At 31.7% G+C, this 18,788-nt stretch overlaps 1 protein-coding gene across 1 annotated transcript; it reads left to right on the top strand.

The window, feature by feature from the left end:
* Positions 1 to 1,859: 1,859 nt before the first annotated feature.
* On the top strand, positions 1,860 to 18,709 carry LOC126744088 (bifunctional 3'-phosphoadenosine 5'-phosphosulfate synthase-like). The gene is made up of 9 exons (XM_050451436.1): positions 1,860 to 1,967; positions 14,591 to 14,813; positions 14,872 to 15,105; positions 15,157 to 15,311; positions 15,363 to 15,797; positions 15,851 to 16,059; positions 16,113 to 16,339; positions 18,195 to 18,449; positions 18,510 to 18,709. Exons 1-9 carry the CDS (start codon positions 1,962 to 1,964, stop codon positions 18,611 to 18,613), a joined length of 1,848 nt encoding a protein of 615 aa, XP_050307393.1. The 5' UTR covers positions 1,860 to 1,961; the 3' UTR covers positions 18,614 to 18,709.
* Positions 18,710 to 18,788: the final 79 nt, after the last annotated feature.

The following is an 18,788-nucleotide window of genomic DNA, read 5'->3' as shown; positions in this document are numbered from 1 at the left end:
AACACCTGTCAAAGAAAGATCAACTCTCCTATGTTTAGTTTACCCTTTCATTCGGCCAACTATGGGTTGTTTTCTCCACTGATTAGGACTTTGCGTTTCTTTAATGAAAATAGTTCGGATCCATTTTCCAGCGACTTACGGTTATTCAAATAAAAAATAAATAATCTTAGACTTTAACCTACGTTCCTCGGATAGTGTTAAGTTTTTAGCCTTGTTGTTTCAGTGGTTTTATCTTGGTATATATATTTTTTTGTAATTCTAGTATTATTTAACTAAGAAATAATTTTTTTAACCATTGGATAGGCCGAAGGGAACTTCAGCAATGGCCCTCTAGATTCCCAGACCTAAATATCCTTGATATCTTTTTCTCTGAGGCTTTGTCCATGAGTCGAAGACTTGATTCGTGCATGTTAACAAGAGGCAAGCACTTTCAACATCAAGATATATAATTTTCTTTTATTTTCAATTCTTTCAAATTTTTGTCTGCTAGAAACCTTGTCGCTCTAAAATAAAATACATAAAACAAAATTTAATTGTCTTTAATAGCTGTTTTTGCAAATAACTCTCTCCAGTAAAGAAATAGAGAGCTCAAACATCATGCCAAACTTCTAAAAAAAGTTGAAAACTGAAAGATCAAATTGTTGCTGGTACAGCGACCGACAAATTTTGATAATTTATTGTAGAGCATATATTTGCATTTTTTCTTATTTTAACAAGTACTATCACCTCCTGAAGTATCTGCCTGATATAAGTTAGTAACACCCAAGTACCTTAATTTCGAGAAAAATTGAGCTTCTTATAAGAATCTCTTTAAGCTGCATCTTAACAGTGCGGAAACTGACACTTACATTCATTAGCACCGACATTAATTTAGTAAAAAAATGCATATTATAGTTTTTATAAGATGAATATTATAAAATTTCCGATAATTTCTTGACTTTCCTCTTAGTTTTATCCATTTTTGCCTTAAGCCCAAAATATTTTTTATGAAGGTAGTCAAATCTATAATTATATTCCTAAAAAGATATTAGAACTCTTGAATTAGAGGCTGTATTTATTATAATATTAAAATCGTGTAAAACACATTTTAATACAAAAATCATACTACACTATTAATGAACTCTATATGTAGAAATTAGAATCACAATTAAAATAGAGTATTTTGTCTTCAGAGTAAGATTGTCAGCAATAAAAGTTTAAATTTGCAGGTTGGTATTAAATATCAATCATCTTAAGCTCAAAAGTTACAGAGTATCTTTTATATTAATCGTTTTTGATGATGGAGATATTATATCATATATTAAATCGCTGAACTAAGTTCGAGTCTAAAATGTTTCAAATAATGCCAAGAAATCAAAATTGGATCAAGAATAAAACATAGTTTGGGTTACCAAATGAATGCTCTTCTCTCCATATTTTTCATGATTGCTACATTTATTTTCATAACCACTTTTAACAGTAATCCTTATTAAAAATGAAACGTTAAGTAGTCTGATCTGATATATTAAGTAACAAAATAATTCTTTTTTTTTAAAAAAACAATCAGCTAGTCAGGGTCAAGGATTAAGGAAAAGTATTGTACTATTCAATTAAACTTTTTTAGATTTATATATATATAAACTCCTAATATATTGAAATATACATGAAAGTATTAACGACTTATCAATACCCCTTAAAACCATCCATAAAATTATGGTTTATACAACCAACAGGACACATGAAGGCAATGAAATTACGTAACAACTTGATTAAAATTACATGTAAGAAACCAGGAACTACTTCAAATGATACACAGTTTATTTGGTAAAAGTTTATCATAAATTAAAGAAAAAACATCCAATTTAAAAGCAAAGGAGCGTAAAATGTATATATTGGCGTAATAAACAATGTATTTTCCATAAATTAGTTTATTTATTGTTTGGTATTTATTGTGGAAGGGTTGTTATTTCTTTAAAACAGAAATGCCGGTAAGTCTTAGAAACTCTTATTATATCAAAATAAAAATACATTTTTAATGTGCCTATAGAAATTAAGGAAATAATTATTGTTTTTGTAATTGACTTTGAGTTCATTTAAATAATGCAGACCCATCTTTTTAAAGATTTAATGGGATATCCTTTGATTAACAAATCATACCTTGTTTACCATTGCTTTATTAATTTTTATATGGTGGTCCTATCTGCAATTCCCCAATTAAAAAATTTACTATAGATTTTAACAAAGCAACGTACATACTGTTTTCAAAAATTATTTCCTTAGTTAATGTTATCTAATATTTTATTCAAGATTTTCAAAAAAGTTTCATTTAAATATACTCCCAAATGCTGGAATTAGGTTTTTCAAATCTCACTGTCGCATCTATCTGCTTGATAGATTGCAATCTACATTCTGGATTGTTAGTTTTTATATGTCAGGCAGTGTACAAGAAGAGAGTAGAACGTTATAAACTTCTAAATCTTGTTTTTTTTTTAATTTATAGTCAGGAAGCGAAAGTAAGTTTTTTTTCTTTTATTCACCCTGTGGTGTAAAAACTACGACGTTAAAAATATATATGTCCATAGGAACCTTTTTGCTTAATTTCATCCAAAGAACACGCCTCTGAATTTTATCCTAATATTAAAAAAAAACCTGTATATATCTCTGTCTATTTTTTTATATAAATATTAGCACAGCATTGTAGGAAGCACGTACCTTCGAGCGTTTTAAATAAGGATTTGACAAAAAACATCTCGAATCAAAACAGCCCTAAAGAAGACATCAATATTATGTCAAAACGTCGTCAACTACTCGAAAAAAAAGTTTTTTGAATTGTTGACTTAAACCTGCGAACTCCATTTACGCTAATTATTAAGGACGCTAATGACTACAGCATGTTTCAAAATAAATAATTTATTGTAAATAAATTTTGGAAAAAAAACCCATAAAATATTTTATGTAAGTATTCCCAAGACTGACTATTTTCTGATTATGATATTTTTACAAAAATTAAATACACTATAGATTCTTAAGATATTTGACAAAACCAATTAATCAGTCAAGGTCAAGGATTGAGCAAAAGAATTAAAATATACTACTTTGATTTATACCGGCTGGGAGAGAAGAGAAACACTTTATAATTATTTTGTTTTCTAAGCAACATAAATGACACTTGGTAAACATATAGGTATATTACGTAAATGCTCATTGTTTGATGTATTTACTTGTTTTTTTGTCACTTAATCTGTCACCAATTTGAATACTCGGTATACTTTAACATATTTCACTAGAAATTAATACTGAAGTCTCGACTTGTCAGGTTTTATACATAGCGCCGAAAAAAAATTTAATAGTGCCATGTTTGTTAAATGCAAGTTAAAAATGTTAACTTGACGTCAAGTTATCAAGAAACAATATGAATTCTACACGAATTTTTAAAACAAGTGAAGTAGTTTTATTTGCTTATGTTTCAAATAAGATAATAATGGATTTAGTTAAAGGTTATGAAATGCTTTATAGGGGACCATAAAAACAAAACACAAACAAAATTATTTTTCCATGATTGTTGCAAAACAAACCTAAAAACAAACTTTTCTGTCATCACCATGTATTTATTCTTACAAGGCTTATGTTCACAATTTTAAGGACATCATCGATCCCTAAAAATTCCCAGAGGTCATAAAGCAATCAATTTCAATTGGTTACTCTAATATCATAAATTTAACCCATACATTCCCATAAAACTGTCTGAGCACTTTAGAACCCACTAAATAACATATTTACACTACATATGTTATACTAGTAAAAAGTCACTTGGTCAAAGTGTAGTTGTTACAGGCGCTCTTAGTTACTTTGTATAACTGAAGTCGCGAGTCGTAGTGGGAATGTGAACACAAGTTACCCCTATTCCTGTATTACCCTTAATAACCAAGACAGGTTTCTCTTTTTCTCTGTCTCTTTATAACTTTAGTGATGAAGTTTAGGTGTATCCATAATAACACAAAAACGGGTCCTTATCTTTACACTCTTGATGACCTAGTCAAGGTTCTTCTAGTCTTCTAGTCTCAGTTAAAACCTAAATTTATGTTTATCAGTATAGGGTCAATTGGGGTAAATGTAAACTGGGGTAATTGTAGACAAAGCTAAAATAAGAAACACAACAACATTTAAATATCAAATTTGGCTCGAAGCTCACTATTCGAGTCGTGCCGACGTCGGGCGAACTCGGTTTCCCTCGAAATTTTACTCCTGTTTGTGCTCTTCTTGCATTAGTTGGCTGATGAAATTTGATGTGTTTGGTGGTTTTATGTTGAATTTCGGCACTGAAGTTTTCGAATGCAAATCATCGAGGTAAGTTAGATATTTCATTTGGACATTGTTTGTTATACTATTGTGTCTATTTTACGCCTAAATGTCTGTCGACAAATTTTATAATCACTAAAATAATTCAATGTTTACATTTCCCCCTAATAAATTTGTTCTTGGGGGAAATGTATACACACTTTTGGGGTAATTGTAAACATAAAAAAATTAGTGTCTCGCCGATAATTTATGTAAAATGAGTAATTACTTTGTCTTGTTGTAGTGTAAAGATGCCTCGTGTAAGGAAAAAAGAAGCACGTTCTTATACAACTGAAGATGTTGCGAATGCCGTTGCAGATGTCCAAAATAAAAATAAAACGTTTCGTCAAGCAGAAACGTTCTATAGTGTTCCCAGATCAGTTATTTACCAAAAAGATAGGAGGAAGAAAGACTCCATTAAATGTGACAAAGGGTGGACGTTCCCAAGTTTTATCCTCAGATATCGAAAATGAAATAGTGAAATGTTTATTGGCACGTACTGCGATGGGTCTACCATGTGACAAAGCAGAACTTAGACAACTAGTTGGAGAGTATGTTAATGCAAAAGGTTTAAGAACAACATTTAAAAATAGAGTACCGGGAGAAGACTGGTACTACTTATTCATGAGAAGGCATCCTAAACTGTCTCTTAAGAAACCGGAACATTTGCAAAAACTGCGGAAGGAAGCTAGAAAACCTGAGATCGTCTACCATTTTTTTGATGACCTGAAAAGAACCATTGATGAAAATAATTTAGATGATAAAGGAAGCTTTATTTTTAATGCTGACGAGTTAGGTTTTAATAATGATCCCTATCATATTAGAGCAATTGGAGAGAAAGGAAAGGCCCTGTGCCGGATATCTGGAGGCTCTGGAAGAGAGTCGACGACCGTCTTAGGATGTGTTTTTGCCGATGGAAAAGCACTTCCACCGCTCATCGTATTCAAGGGAGCTGGAGTTCAGGCTCGTTGGACTTCCAATAGCGCCTATCCAGGAACTCTATATGCGGCCTCCACTAATGGATGGATGGAGAAGCCGCAATTTTTCCAGTGGTTTACGACAGGGTTTATACCTCACATTAAAGGTTTCCCAATTCCAGAACTTCCCAAAACCTTCTAGATCAAGCAGCTCTACTGTTGTATGATGGTCACAGCAGTCATATGAGCGTCAGAATTATTGAAGAGGCAATGCACAACAATATTTTTTTGATAAAGTTTCCAAGCCATCTTACGGATAAGCTTCAGCCTTTGGACAAGTATGTCTTCGGACCTTTAAAGGTGAACTGGAATAAACAATTGGTGAAGTTTGGTAAGAAACAAATGGGACGAGGGTGTGAACGGCTAACTAAGGAAAAATTTACCGAATTACTTGGTATTACTTGGCAAGAGTCTACGGTTTCTAGCAATATTATATCTGGATTTAAAAATACTGGCGTATACCTAGTTGATCGAAACAAATTCCCACAAAATGAATTTACACCAGAAGACTTGGCCAAATACGAAGCTGCCCTCAAAGCTCCGATATCTGTAACATCCGATGCTATTATTATCCAACCAGTATCCTCTAAATCAACTGTTGTTGCAATTTCTGAACCAAACCCACTTCTACCCACGGTCGACGATCAAATGCCTTCAACTTCATCATGTTGTATTCAACAGCATTCAGTGTCATCAGCTGAAAGCCGACAGCAGCCTTCTACATCGTCAACTGACTACCAAAAATTATTAGTGGCATATACCCATAGTCCAGAACCATCAACGTCATCGTCTATCAGTAAATCGACAGAAATTACCAACATTTTCTTGCCACTTAGCCGCAGTGAAGATATTGTTTAAGAGAAAAAATAAGTCATACCGAGATTAAAGCAACAAAGATATGGAGAGGTATTAATAACGAACCAAGTCTTGGAAAGACTAAGAGAAGCAGAAGAGAAGAAGAAAAATAAAGGAAAAAAAAAGGCTAATCCGAAAAGGGACAACAAATAGTTAGAGCCGAAATTGAAAAAAATTAGAAGTGAACCAGTTGCAGAGTCAGAAAGTTCTGATGGAGAAATAAGTCTAGGTGATACTGATGATGAAATAGATTGGGCAGAACCGGAAAAACAAGATATTATTAATTTTATAGGGAAGTTTATTCTTGTGCAGTTCAAAGGTGGAAAGAGAAAGACTACTCTTTTTAAATATGTGTGTTTAATTGAAGCTGTGGATGAAAAATTAACGGAAATTAAAGTGACTGATCTTAAATCCTGGGATGCATCAAAAATGCTTTTCAACATTGTTGAAACTGATGTCAGTTATATAACCTTGAATCAAATCATTGGTCTGTGCTTCCCGATCCTGGCATTCAAATGAAGGGAGAGAGAATACTATACAACTTTCCAGCAATAGTTCCTGTTTATGAGCAAAACTAATTTTTTATACCTATAATATTATTATAATTACATACTTAGAATAAATTTCTTTTATTAGTGTTCTCAAAAATAGTTTAGTTTTAGTTAAAATAAACAGAACTGTTGGAAAATATTTACTTTTATCTCGATTTTTCATTTATATTGCAAGCAAAACCTTTGAGGTCACATTATTTTGGGGTAAATGTAAACACGACTTATATCAAAAAATATTTTGCTACACAGCGACTTTATATAGCTCGTTTACATTTGCCCCAGGTTTTTTTCTGGTAGAGTAAATGTGTCAAGAGATGCTTGTTTATAATTACCCCTAAAGAGTAGGGGCAAATGTAAACGGACAAGCATGTTGAATATATTTTTTTATCTTAATGTGACTTGTAATTACAGAAAACCACTAGTAATTATCAAAGAAGATACTATGAGCTATGTGACTGCTAATTTAAATATATAACATAATGCGTGATGTCCACAAAAATCGTTTAGCAAGTCAAAACATTAAATGTCGTCCACAATTACCCCAATTGATCCTAAACCTATATTTATATAAATGTATCTAGTTATGAGTTCGGTCGTTGTGTATTGATGCAATAGGTTAAAGTACTGAACCCATTGTGATTAAAGTAATTGAACAATTGTTACTAGTTAGTAAGAAGTAACGGAAATTACCTGCTAAGAATTACGTAATTATAAACAAAATTAAACTAATTATAAGCAAAGACAGCCCATAGTTTAAGCCAGATATACTATAAAACTATTCCATTTTCCTATCTTTGGAGCTAATAAATGGGCATATTTTATATTATAAGCTGGTTTCATCCATTACGTTAATTCAAAGTTAAATGAAGATATAATAGTGAATTAATACAGTTCACTAGTAGTTTCTAATAGCACAATTAATTAATTGTGTCCCCCTCTATTTGGGAAAAAAGCCAGGCAGCGGTTCTCCCCGAATAATGATTACTTGATTTAAATTTAACATTTTTAATTTATTCATGCCACTCTATTTTAAAATCAAATTTAGAAAAAAATATTCATTTGATCAAAAATGTATGTAGTTATGTATCAAAAAATGAAGTACGGTGTCATTGTTTTTACAATGTCATTTCCTATCGAAATATGAATAAAATGTACCGGCAATCCTATATAAAATTTACCAGAAATGATAGAAATTTAGAACTTAAATAATAATCCGGGGAAAACCGTAGGATAGGGTTAAGGAAAATATAAGTATGTAATAAAAACTAAGTAATTAGTAAGAAGGTTGAGTACATTGTAAACTAAATTATTTTTTGATAGGTTTTACTGAGCAATAAAGATTATCGTGATTTCCAGGGGGGGGGGGGTGAGGGTACGAGTACAGTTCTGAATGTTAGAATATAAATACTGTAGAAAATAGCCTAAGTTGAGTCTTAGATCACACGACGAAGAGTTAACTCGCTGATGTTTATTTTACTTTTTGTGAATAAAATCCACACTTACTTTTTTCCACACTTCCCGCGATTTCATTATTTTATTAATATTTCCGATACTACATTTACACAGAGCATATGAAAGCTATAAAATTATCAAAAAATCACGAATTTTAAATCCTATAAAGTTTATGATAAATTAAGAAAACACATTTATTCAAAAGCAAATGAACATAACACATATTTATATATTGATGCAACCAGTCATGTAATTTTCCACAAAATAGTTTATTTATAGTCGGCCTTTGGTTGTGAAATTGTTCTTAATTATTTAACATAGGAATGCTAAAACTTAACAATCTTTAATATGTCAAAATAGAACTAAAAAAGGAAATTTATTGTATGTATTATTTGGGTTATGATTGTTATTTGATTTGAATGATTTTAAAAATTTACCATGTAACTAGAGTCTTGGAAAAGGAAATTGTAGATGAGTTTAACTACCTTTATGCTACAGGAAGCCTGTATCAAAATCATCGATATTAGTAATGTATAAGAAAATTAATATATTTTCTATTTATTTGCTCTACTCTACAAGGTATTTGATAAACGTTCGCTTTATTTACCTGTATACACACGCAAATATTAAAGAACTTTATTAGCCAGTCATACCAACCTAGAATTAAAATTGATACATTCAAAAACCAATTATTTCTACAAAAAATAAAATTATGTCAACTTTCTACCTTTCTTTAAAAATAGTTTTTAAAAGAGATTTGAAGAATTTAAAGGAATTTTGTGTGCTATGCAGAAATTATAAAAAACAGAGGAAAATGAGAGAGTGGGAGTGGAAAACAGAGTGAATTATAGAGTGATAGGAAAAGGTGATGCAATAATGGTATTCGAGAGGCTAGGAACAGGGGAAAAGAATCTAATTTGGAACATCCGATTCCCATATTGCCGAAGCGTAATAATCATGTGCATTATTTAAGTCATTTGCGAGGCTAGGATAAAATAAGTCAATATTTGGATCGGATAGAATCAATGTAAGTAGCCCTGTGCATTCAAGAGTGAGGATGGAGATGAGTGAAGAAAGAGTAAATGAGGGAGAGTAGAAGATGAATGAGCAAAGTAGAATATAAAAGAATCAGGCATGAAGGAGCACTAAAAGAATGAAAAATGACAAAGGTAAGATCACGTTTTATGGGTAGAAGTAGGGCTGCATCTGACAAAAAATGCGTGAAAGATGCGTCCAAGATAATTAAAAAAAAGTTTCCTGAGAATAAATATATTTAAATGGCCATTCAATCTCATGGTCATCTAGGACTTAAATTTCTTTGAACATCACTTGGGATGACTGAGATCGTCCAATTTAACAATTAATAGCAACTCTCTAATATTATTATATTAGAATAGCAAATTTTATCATATACTATAAAAATAAGACGTTGTTTTGTGTCATTAGACGTCAAGTATAAGAATTTTTGTGCGAAAGAAAATTAGTGTAAAAGGTTTAGGTGTGTGTGTTTTAAAATAAAAAATTTACAGCTATCTTTGAAATTGACCGATTTTGCTGTGATAAATTTAATTTAAAAGATTAATCTCTGTTTTTCTTTTAATTTGCTTACATATTTTACTATAAGTTTCTCAATATAAAGGTAATTACAACCCTGTTAGTTATTTTTTATCTGCGGAACACAAAACATATCTAAAATGAAATACGTAAGGGTACTAATCTCTGAATATAAAATTGAAGTTAGTTTGGGTAAAAGGAAAACCTATTTTATAAAAAAACCTGTTTATTGTGTTGAAACTTATCTAAGGTTCAATATTTGAAAATGCAAAATAAAACAATTGATAAATATATTTACATTTCTCAGTAAGTTCAAAATTGTTACATTTTTGCAAAAACATTTCAAGGATGTTTGATAAATAAGTATATACATATCATATTTACAAAATAGAAACAAAATCTATTATACGTCTAAATCGTACCAAATAAACTTCGATGCACGTCACACATAATAAAAACAGCTTTGTTGGATTTTAAATGCTTTCCTTGATCCGAAATATTCTGCAAGTGAAAATACAATAACATCTATTAATTTACCCTATTTTAAATAGTCTAACGATCGATACTATAATGACCTCCGCGAATATACCAGCTGTTTTCCGTCATTCGGGAATCGGGTACACCGCGCGACATGGAGATACGTAGAAGGTTAGCGAATCTTCGTCTAGTAGCAGTTATAAATGGAGCCTTCGCCGCTAGGTGGCCAGCTTAAGTCGGAATATTGGCGCGACTTTTAAATTGAACTAAATAGTAGGATATAAGTACAGTATAAATAAATGTTTCTAGTAGTGTGAACGTGTGAAAATCAGTTCTATTCAGAAAATTAGTTCAGATTCAGCCTAAACGAACAGTAAAAATGGAACATTACAGATTTTCGTAAAACATTCGTGGTGAAAAAGACAATTTTAAATTGTAAAATTAAAGCTTAAAAAAAAGGATGCATACTTAAATGATAAAATGCGAATAAGCATATCTAATTAGGCAAGCGCAGACCAATGTATCATTTGTTACTAACAAATTCTAAAGGCAGGAAATTTAAATTTATGTACTGCGTTGAAAATTTATAAGAGTGCTATGTAAATTACGTTACATGTAACGTACCTTTTAGTTTATTTCATATAAATATACATACATATATATTTTATTAACAGTATATTTTAATTTACAAAAAAAATCTTCGAATACTTCAAAAATATTTGTTGATACAACCTTATACTTATTACAAAATAATATTTGGTTATAAATATTTCAAATTATTATTTTCAATGTAATGCCTTGGATACATTTATAACTAGGGAAAGATTAACGAAAAAAAAACAAATAAATAAATATTTTATTAAAAATACCGCCAAAAATATTCCAGATATTATATTCCAATAAACATAATGCAATCATGAATCTTCTTAGCACGATGAATATCACGCTTCTTATCACAATAAAATGAAAAATTAATAATATTTTTACATGTAGAATTTTATTTATTGTTTTACTTCTTGCATGTTTATGGAAATGTAAATGCCACAAGGATATTGCTTAAATTGATAGAAATAAAATATTCTAATCATAATAGTATTGCATACATTCTATACGTATTCTTATGAAATGTGTGCGCCAATATTAATTTTATGTAAGTATAAATACATGAATATACTCTGCCTGTACCAATATTTAAGGGTATTCTTGACTAAAATTGAATTAATACAGCAACTGCATTTCAAGAATATCAATTTTTTTATGAATTTTTATTGTAAATGTTAATATAATCTTCTATAAATATCATTTGCATATCAGGAAACCCACTAAACAATAATACACAAATCTAAAATAAAAATTATTAAAAACAGAATATCTAAATTTTATTATATTTATAATACATAATATCTAGTAAATACCTAAAAACTTGTAAATATTAAACATGCTTATTTAAATAATTACCTAAAACACCTACTTACTAGATGTATGCAGGTTGGGGAATCGATCAGCATTACTACTTGAAATAAAATTTCGCAAAATATACATAATATATATACACAAAATATATATGTATATGCAAAATATATATAATACGCGAAAGTTCAGAAAAAACACTATACAAAAACTAAATTAAAAGTCCTAAAAATAACTTATCAAAAATTATTTTTTTACATAAAGGGCTGAAATAAACCTCCTTCTTTGGTTAAACAATTTTGTAGTTCCAAAAGAGTTTCTGGTGATATAGAATAGGCACATAATAGATTTTTTCAGACAAGAACCTTTCGATAGAAGGTTGTTGCACATTAGTAAGGCATTTATGAAAATCTTAAAGACAAAAGGATGTCTCAAAGTTCGAGGCCAAATTTTAAATTGTTTTTTTCCGCAAGGAATCGCTTTATTTTTAAATGTAAGTGAAAACAAATTTTTACATTGCACTGCCGAATTGCCTCCGTGAACCAATTATTAATTTGAACCCTTGTTTGAACAGCCATAACAAGTTGAGAAAAAAATAATAGCGCTTTAAAATTGAAAAGTCACAACAGCAAAAAAAATATATACAATAAATTGTAATTCCTAATTACAAAATACATAAGAAAGAACTGTTATTGCCTTGAAACAAATAGTACAGGCCTTTTACCAAAAACGTATTGGCCATATTTACTGATGACAAAATGGTGGCTTAACTCGGCCAGTACGAAGAATCTGTCACTTTTCCAGCACTTTTATTTGAAAAGACATATCTAAATTCCTAGTGCTTCTACCTTAATGGACTGCTTAAAAACTATACTTTTCCGTATTGAAGAACAGGTATCCAAAACCATTTCTATAGATTAGAACAATTGGCTCGCATAAAACCTTTTACTACAAGCTTTCTTTGGTATAGCTCTATCACCACTTTTCTCAGCTTGTAGACATGGACTTCAAGTAGGTTTATCTACTTAAAATATAATAACTTACTGCACTTAAATATATAGAAAGTTTTTAGAATAGTTTTTTTCTCAATAACGCATTAGCACATTCATATCGTTTGTGCATTTTTAACCTAATCTCAAATTCTTGTAGCTCAACCAGAATCTCAGCCATAATTTTGATTTTCAGATAACTCTTCTCTTCACGTAGACTTTTTCACAAAAAGCTGCTTTCGAAAATGCTTCCGTAGCACCTTCTTGATTTTTTTATAAGATATGTTTTTACATTTTCACGATATCTATAACTTTTCTGAGGAATGAAAACTGAGGGTGTCTCGTTAGAGAAAACTAAAAATTCCTTCTCTGCTTTAAAGTCCCATAGGTTTTTCCCTTGGAATTTCCATAACAATTTTCTCTTATAAACGTTCTAAAATTATTCACTTACAAGGGCCTCCTGGCATTTTGTCCTTGTAAATTTAGAAATAAAGCAAAAGAAATCTATTGGGCCGAATAAAATAGACCTGCCTTATATGAGCAAAATCATTCTTCAGTAAAAGAAAGAAATTTGCCTCCTCCATATTTATACTTGTAGACCATATTTATGTACGAGGGCGGGTCAATAAGTCCGTGACTTTTTGGATAAAAGACAGGTTTTTATATAAAAAGTTATTTTATTTTTTAACATAGTCTCCTTTGGGTTCTATACACTTAGTCCAACGTTTCTCCAATTTTTTTATCCCTTCGGAAAAATATGATTTGTCGAGGTCATCAAAATAGACATTTGTTTGAGAGATTATTTCGTCGTTGGAGTCAAATCTCTTTCCGCCGAGCCATTTCTTTAAGTTTGGGAATAGGAAATAGTCACTGGGGGCTTAATCTGGAGAATAGGGCGGATGAGGAAGTAATTCGTAACCTAATTCATGGATTTTTACCATGGAAACTGCACATGTGTGGACCCTTGCATTGTCCTGGTGGAAAAGAACTTTTTTTTTGACCAAATGTGGTCTTTTTTCTTTCAGTTCCTCATTGAATCTATCCAATAAGTTGGTATAATATTCTCCATTGATTGTTTTCCCCTTTTAAAGATAGTCAATGTGGATTATACCGCGTGCATCCCAAAAAACGGTCGCCATGACTTTATTGGCTGACAAACCCACCTTTGCCTTCTTGGGCGCCGATTCACCCCGAGAAATCCACTGTTTTGACTGCTGTTTGGTCTCCGGCGTGTTGTGGTGGATCCACGTTTCGTCCACGGTGACGAAACGATGCAAAAATTCGTCCATATTGCGGTTGAATAACGCCAAACACTCCTGAGAAATTGTCACACGGTTGTGTTTGTGGTCGATTGTGAGCAAACGCGGCACCCATCTTGCGGAAAGCTTTCTCATACCCAAATGATCATTCAAAATTGAAACTACTGAACCATGTGAGATGCCTATGGCTTCCACAATCTCTCTCACTTTCAATCTCCGATCGGCTAAAACCGTATCGTGAATTTTTTCGATTGTTTTGGATGTAGAGACCTCGACTGGGCGTCCAGAACGTTCGGCATCTTCCGTGATTGTACGGCCACATCGAAATTCAGTAAACCACTTCTTTACCATGGAAATGGATGGTGCAGAGTCCCCATAATATTTATCAAGCTTAGCCTTGGTTTGAGTGATGGTTTTTTTCCGTAAAAATTAATGCTTAATGAGCACACGAAATTCACTTTTTTCCATTTTCTTCTCAAAACGAGTGGTAGTCTTCTATCAACAGCTGTCAAACACAAACTAAATGACGCAGCTTGTTCAAATTTTTACAGGCGTCAACTGATAGTTCTCTGTTGACAGGAGCAGAGTTGCCATTTCCATTAAAGGGCGGGAAATTCAAAAAGTCACGGACTTATTGACCCGCCCTCGTATAATATTTACTATTGATGCTTTCCCTCATACTTAAGATATTAATTTATTAGAAGTATTTGTAACAACTGAGTTTTACTGGATCCGACTTTTCTCTTTAGAAAGGACAAGTAGCCAGCAATATAAAATATGAAATGCAATACGTGTCCCGAGAGAAAAGGGCCCAAATCTTAGGCCAAGGCCAAAAGGTATTTCGAGGATGTACCGTCTGGTTTACTGGACTGTCTGGAGCTGGAAAAACTTCCATATCCTTTGCCTTGGAAGAATACCTTGTTTCTAATGGAATTCCCGCGTACAGCTTGGATGGGGATAATGTGAGAACCGGTAAATAGTTAGCACTGTTTCAAAAAATCATTTATTTGATTAATAATTTGTTTTAAAGGCCTTAATAAGGACCTGGGCTTCTCCAAAGAGGACAGAGAAGAAAACATTAGAAGAATAGCAGAAGTCGCTCGACTATTTGCTGATGCCGGCCACATATGCTTATGCAGTTTTGTATCACCTTTTAAAGCAGATAGAAGAAATGCCAGAAAAATTATTGAAGGGGCTAATTTACCATTTTTTGAGGTTTTCGTTGACACGCCCATCGATGTTTGTGAGGAAAGAGATGTTAAAGGTAATCCCATCTATTTCTTAATAATTAAATATTACATTATCTATTCCACAGGGCTGTATAAAAAGGCGAGACAGGGCCTTATTAAAGGCTTTACAGGGGTGGACCAGGACTATGAAAAGCCTGAAAATCCAGAGGTAGTACTAAAAACTACCAGCAATACTATAAACGAATCCGTGCAGCTTGTGCTTGAATCTTTATATGAAAATGTAAGTTTTATTATTTAATACGCGGATTTAAGTTCATTTATCACCTTGCAGGGTATTCTACCTAAAAAATACTGCCATTTGGAAACCAATTCTATAGAGAATCTACTTATTACTGACAATTCTCCCAAGAATATGCATAATCTTCCCAGAATCGAGTTAACAAAATTAGATCTTCAATGGCTCCAAGTTCTCAGCGAGGGCTGGGCCAGTCCCCTAAAAGGCTTTATGAGAGAAGACGAGTATCTCCAAGTACTCCACTTTAACACCCTGAATATAAATGGCAAAAGAATCAATCAAAGTATACCAATTGTCCTTACAATAACTACAGAGACCAAGGAAAAGATTGGAAATAGTGATTTGGTGGCTTTATACTATCATGATGAATTATATGCACTTTTAAAAAGTCCGGAGATTTATTTTCATAGGAAGGAAGAGAGGGTTGCTAGACAATTTGGAACTACTCATCCCGACCATCCATATATTAAGGCAAGACAATTTAATTAATAACGTTAGGAAATATAATTTTCTTTCTTTTGCAGTTAATCAAAGAATCAGGTGACTGGTTAATTGGTGGTGACATCCAAATGTTTAAGAAAATTACTTGGAACGATGGTCTGGATAAATATAGACTCACTCCAAAGGAGTTGAAAGAAAAATTTAAAAGCCTTGGAGCTGACGTAGTGTTTGCTTTTCAATTAAGAAACCCCATCCATAATGGGCATGCGTTGCTTATGAAAGACACTCATCGGTAGAGCTTCACTAAAAATGTCTGTGCTAAAATTGTAAATCAATAATTTTTAGTCAATTAAAGGAGAAGGGTTATAAAAACCCTGTTTTGCTCCTTAACCCTTTGGGAGGCTGGACAAAAGATGACGATGTGCCCTTGCCAATTAGAATGGAACAACATCAAGCGGTCCTGGAAGATGGTGTTCTGGATAAAAAGTCTACAGTTTTGGCAATATTTCCTAGCCCGATGATGTATGCTGGTCCTACAGAGGTCCAGTGGCATGCTAGAGCTAGAATGATAGGTACAGCTTTTTTTACTTATATTTACAAATCAATCATTACAACTTCCATTTTTTTAAAAATTGATCATTGCGTTATATCTGTACAAGATAAATATTGTAAAAAACCTTTGACTATATTCTTCGAACTTGCAAAAGCCTTTAACGTATTAACTTGTAAGCCACTATACTTACCAATTTGAAGAATATTGAACCTTTTATTTTTTAAACACATTGTTAAAAAATTTTCATGTAAAATCTCATATCTCAAGTTAACAAGAATGTTATTGTCTAAACAAGGTCATTATTATCTACCCTGGAAGTCTCTACATGTTAAGTTACATGTTCAATATTGTCTTTAACATCTATTAGCCCTATCGTCTGATTTTATTGCTGCAATAACTGATGAGCAAAAAGAAAGAGTCCATTATTTAATCTACTTGGATGAAACTAAAATTATTAATTTCATTTCGTTAATTGATTCATTTATTGAAAATTAGAGAGTAGTCTCATCTTTATCAATAATAATGTGAGCCAGTGAATTTATACAATATATAGGCTTCGAAATATGAAAGCAAATAACCTTTGTTTTTTGCTTTTGTTTAATATGATATTTAACCCCAAGAATAGTCCTTCTATAATCAGAAGCTATCAACTACAATGCTATACATTTAAGGAGCAATCAAAGATGCCTTTTCAAACTATAAAGTATTGTCTTTAAACAAAATTCTGGTTGCGGTAATCAGTCAGCAGTAGTTTCTATTGGTTGCTACTATTGGTTATACGTGTAGAGTAGGACTCTGCGATCTACAATAAAAAGACAACTAACTTTTTAACCCAACCCCAATTTTGTTTTAGTTTGATCCAATTAAAAGTATTTGCTGATTTCGTGTCTTCTATTTTCTTTTAAATGGCTGATGATAATTTGAAACTTAACATTGAAAAAAAGTCGGTGTTTTTTTTAGAGTAATGTCTTCTATCAGATATAGTGTCTTCGTGTATAGTCAACCTGACTAAACTCTAGTTCAAATGATCAATTTCCGCAATAATTTGGACACAAAGCTACAGTATGATCACACTATAACCATCTGAAGGTTCTGCTATTTCTCTTTTCTATAAATCTCTTATATAAGAATATAAGAAATAAGAAAGTTAGTGTCACTTCCGGTTAAGCAGGAAGTGACGGAGAATAAGTGAATATGTGAATGTTTATCTTTAAGAGAAAAATAGTTATTAAGTGTTCCCTTTTTTCTGTGTCAGTTACAGTGTAATCATAAGCACAACACTAGACAAAAACTTTCTTATTCTTGAAAAACCAAATTTCAGATACATAATTAATAAGAACGGTATCTACATATATGGTTAATTAAAATATGAAACCGCCTCCCTGAACATTTTAAAATTAAAAATACCAAAAAGATTAAAGTTTATTTTAGAAAACTTCTCATTAAAAAATATGACTTTACAATCAGTGAGTTCCTAGCAGACACTGGCTTTCAAGAACTGCTACAATACAGAATAAAAATCAGAAGCTTCTTGTTGCTTTATATTTTAAAACAAATTTATGAAATAGTGATTTTTTAGATTTTATTATTTTAAGTATGTTTGTTTCATTCTAATCTCTAATTCATGTTAAATAGTAAATATTTTTTAAATTTTCATTTTTATAACACGGTCTACACTCTTAGCGATTAAAATTATACATTATTAAGGCCAAACATGTAAAGATCTATTATAGAATAATAATACTAAATATTTTACCGTAATGTTTTTTGTCGAATAAATATTGAAGCAAACATGTTTAGAACTACAGAGCTGTACACAAAGTAAAATATAATAAATAAATAAAAATAACTTAACCTTTCTTGGAACCTTTCAGCTGGTGCAAACTACTATATAGTGGGTCGCGATCCAGCTGGTGTACCACATCCAGAAGGAAAAGCCGCCACTCCAGATGGGAACTTGTATGATTCCACTCATGGATCTAGAGTCTTAAAGATGGCTCCAGGGCTAGACAATTTAGAAATTATACCTTTTAGGGTAGCCGCTTATGATATCACTAAGAAAGCCATGGACTTTTTTGATCCTAAACGCAGTGAGGATTTTGACTTTATTTCTGGAACGAAGATGAGAAGTAAAATTTTAAAATGTTGATGTGGGTTTTAGTGTTAATTTTTGTATTTATTTATTGCAGAGTTTGCCAGGACTGGCGAGAATCCACCAGAGGGTTTTATGGCTCCTAAAGCGTGGCAAATAGTATCAGATTACTACCTCTCTTTGCAGAAGACAAAAGAGTAAATGCTCAATATCATAGATATATTATTACCTATGTTTAAGTTTTAGTATTTCTTTCAGTGATATTTTTAAATATATTTTATCGAGCGTTTTATAAATTGTAAGTGTGTTCTTTCACCAAAATATCCCTAATCCAAAATCCACAAATCTAGGACGCGTGCGTCAGAATTCTGGAAAT

This window comes from Anthonomus grandis, chromosome 13, assembly GCF_022605725.1.
Source record: "Anthonomus grandis grandis chromosome 13, icAntGran1.3, whole genome shotgun sequence".
Classification (NCBI taxonomy): Eukaryota; Metazoa; Arthropoda; class Insecta; order Coleoptera; family Curculionidae; genus Anthonomus; species Anthonomus grandis.
The sequence above is the reverse complement of the archived record's forward strand: the minus strand, read 5'-3'. Positions and strand labels throughout refer to the sequence as shown.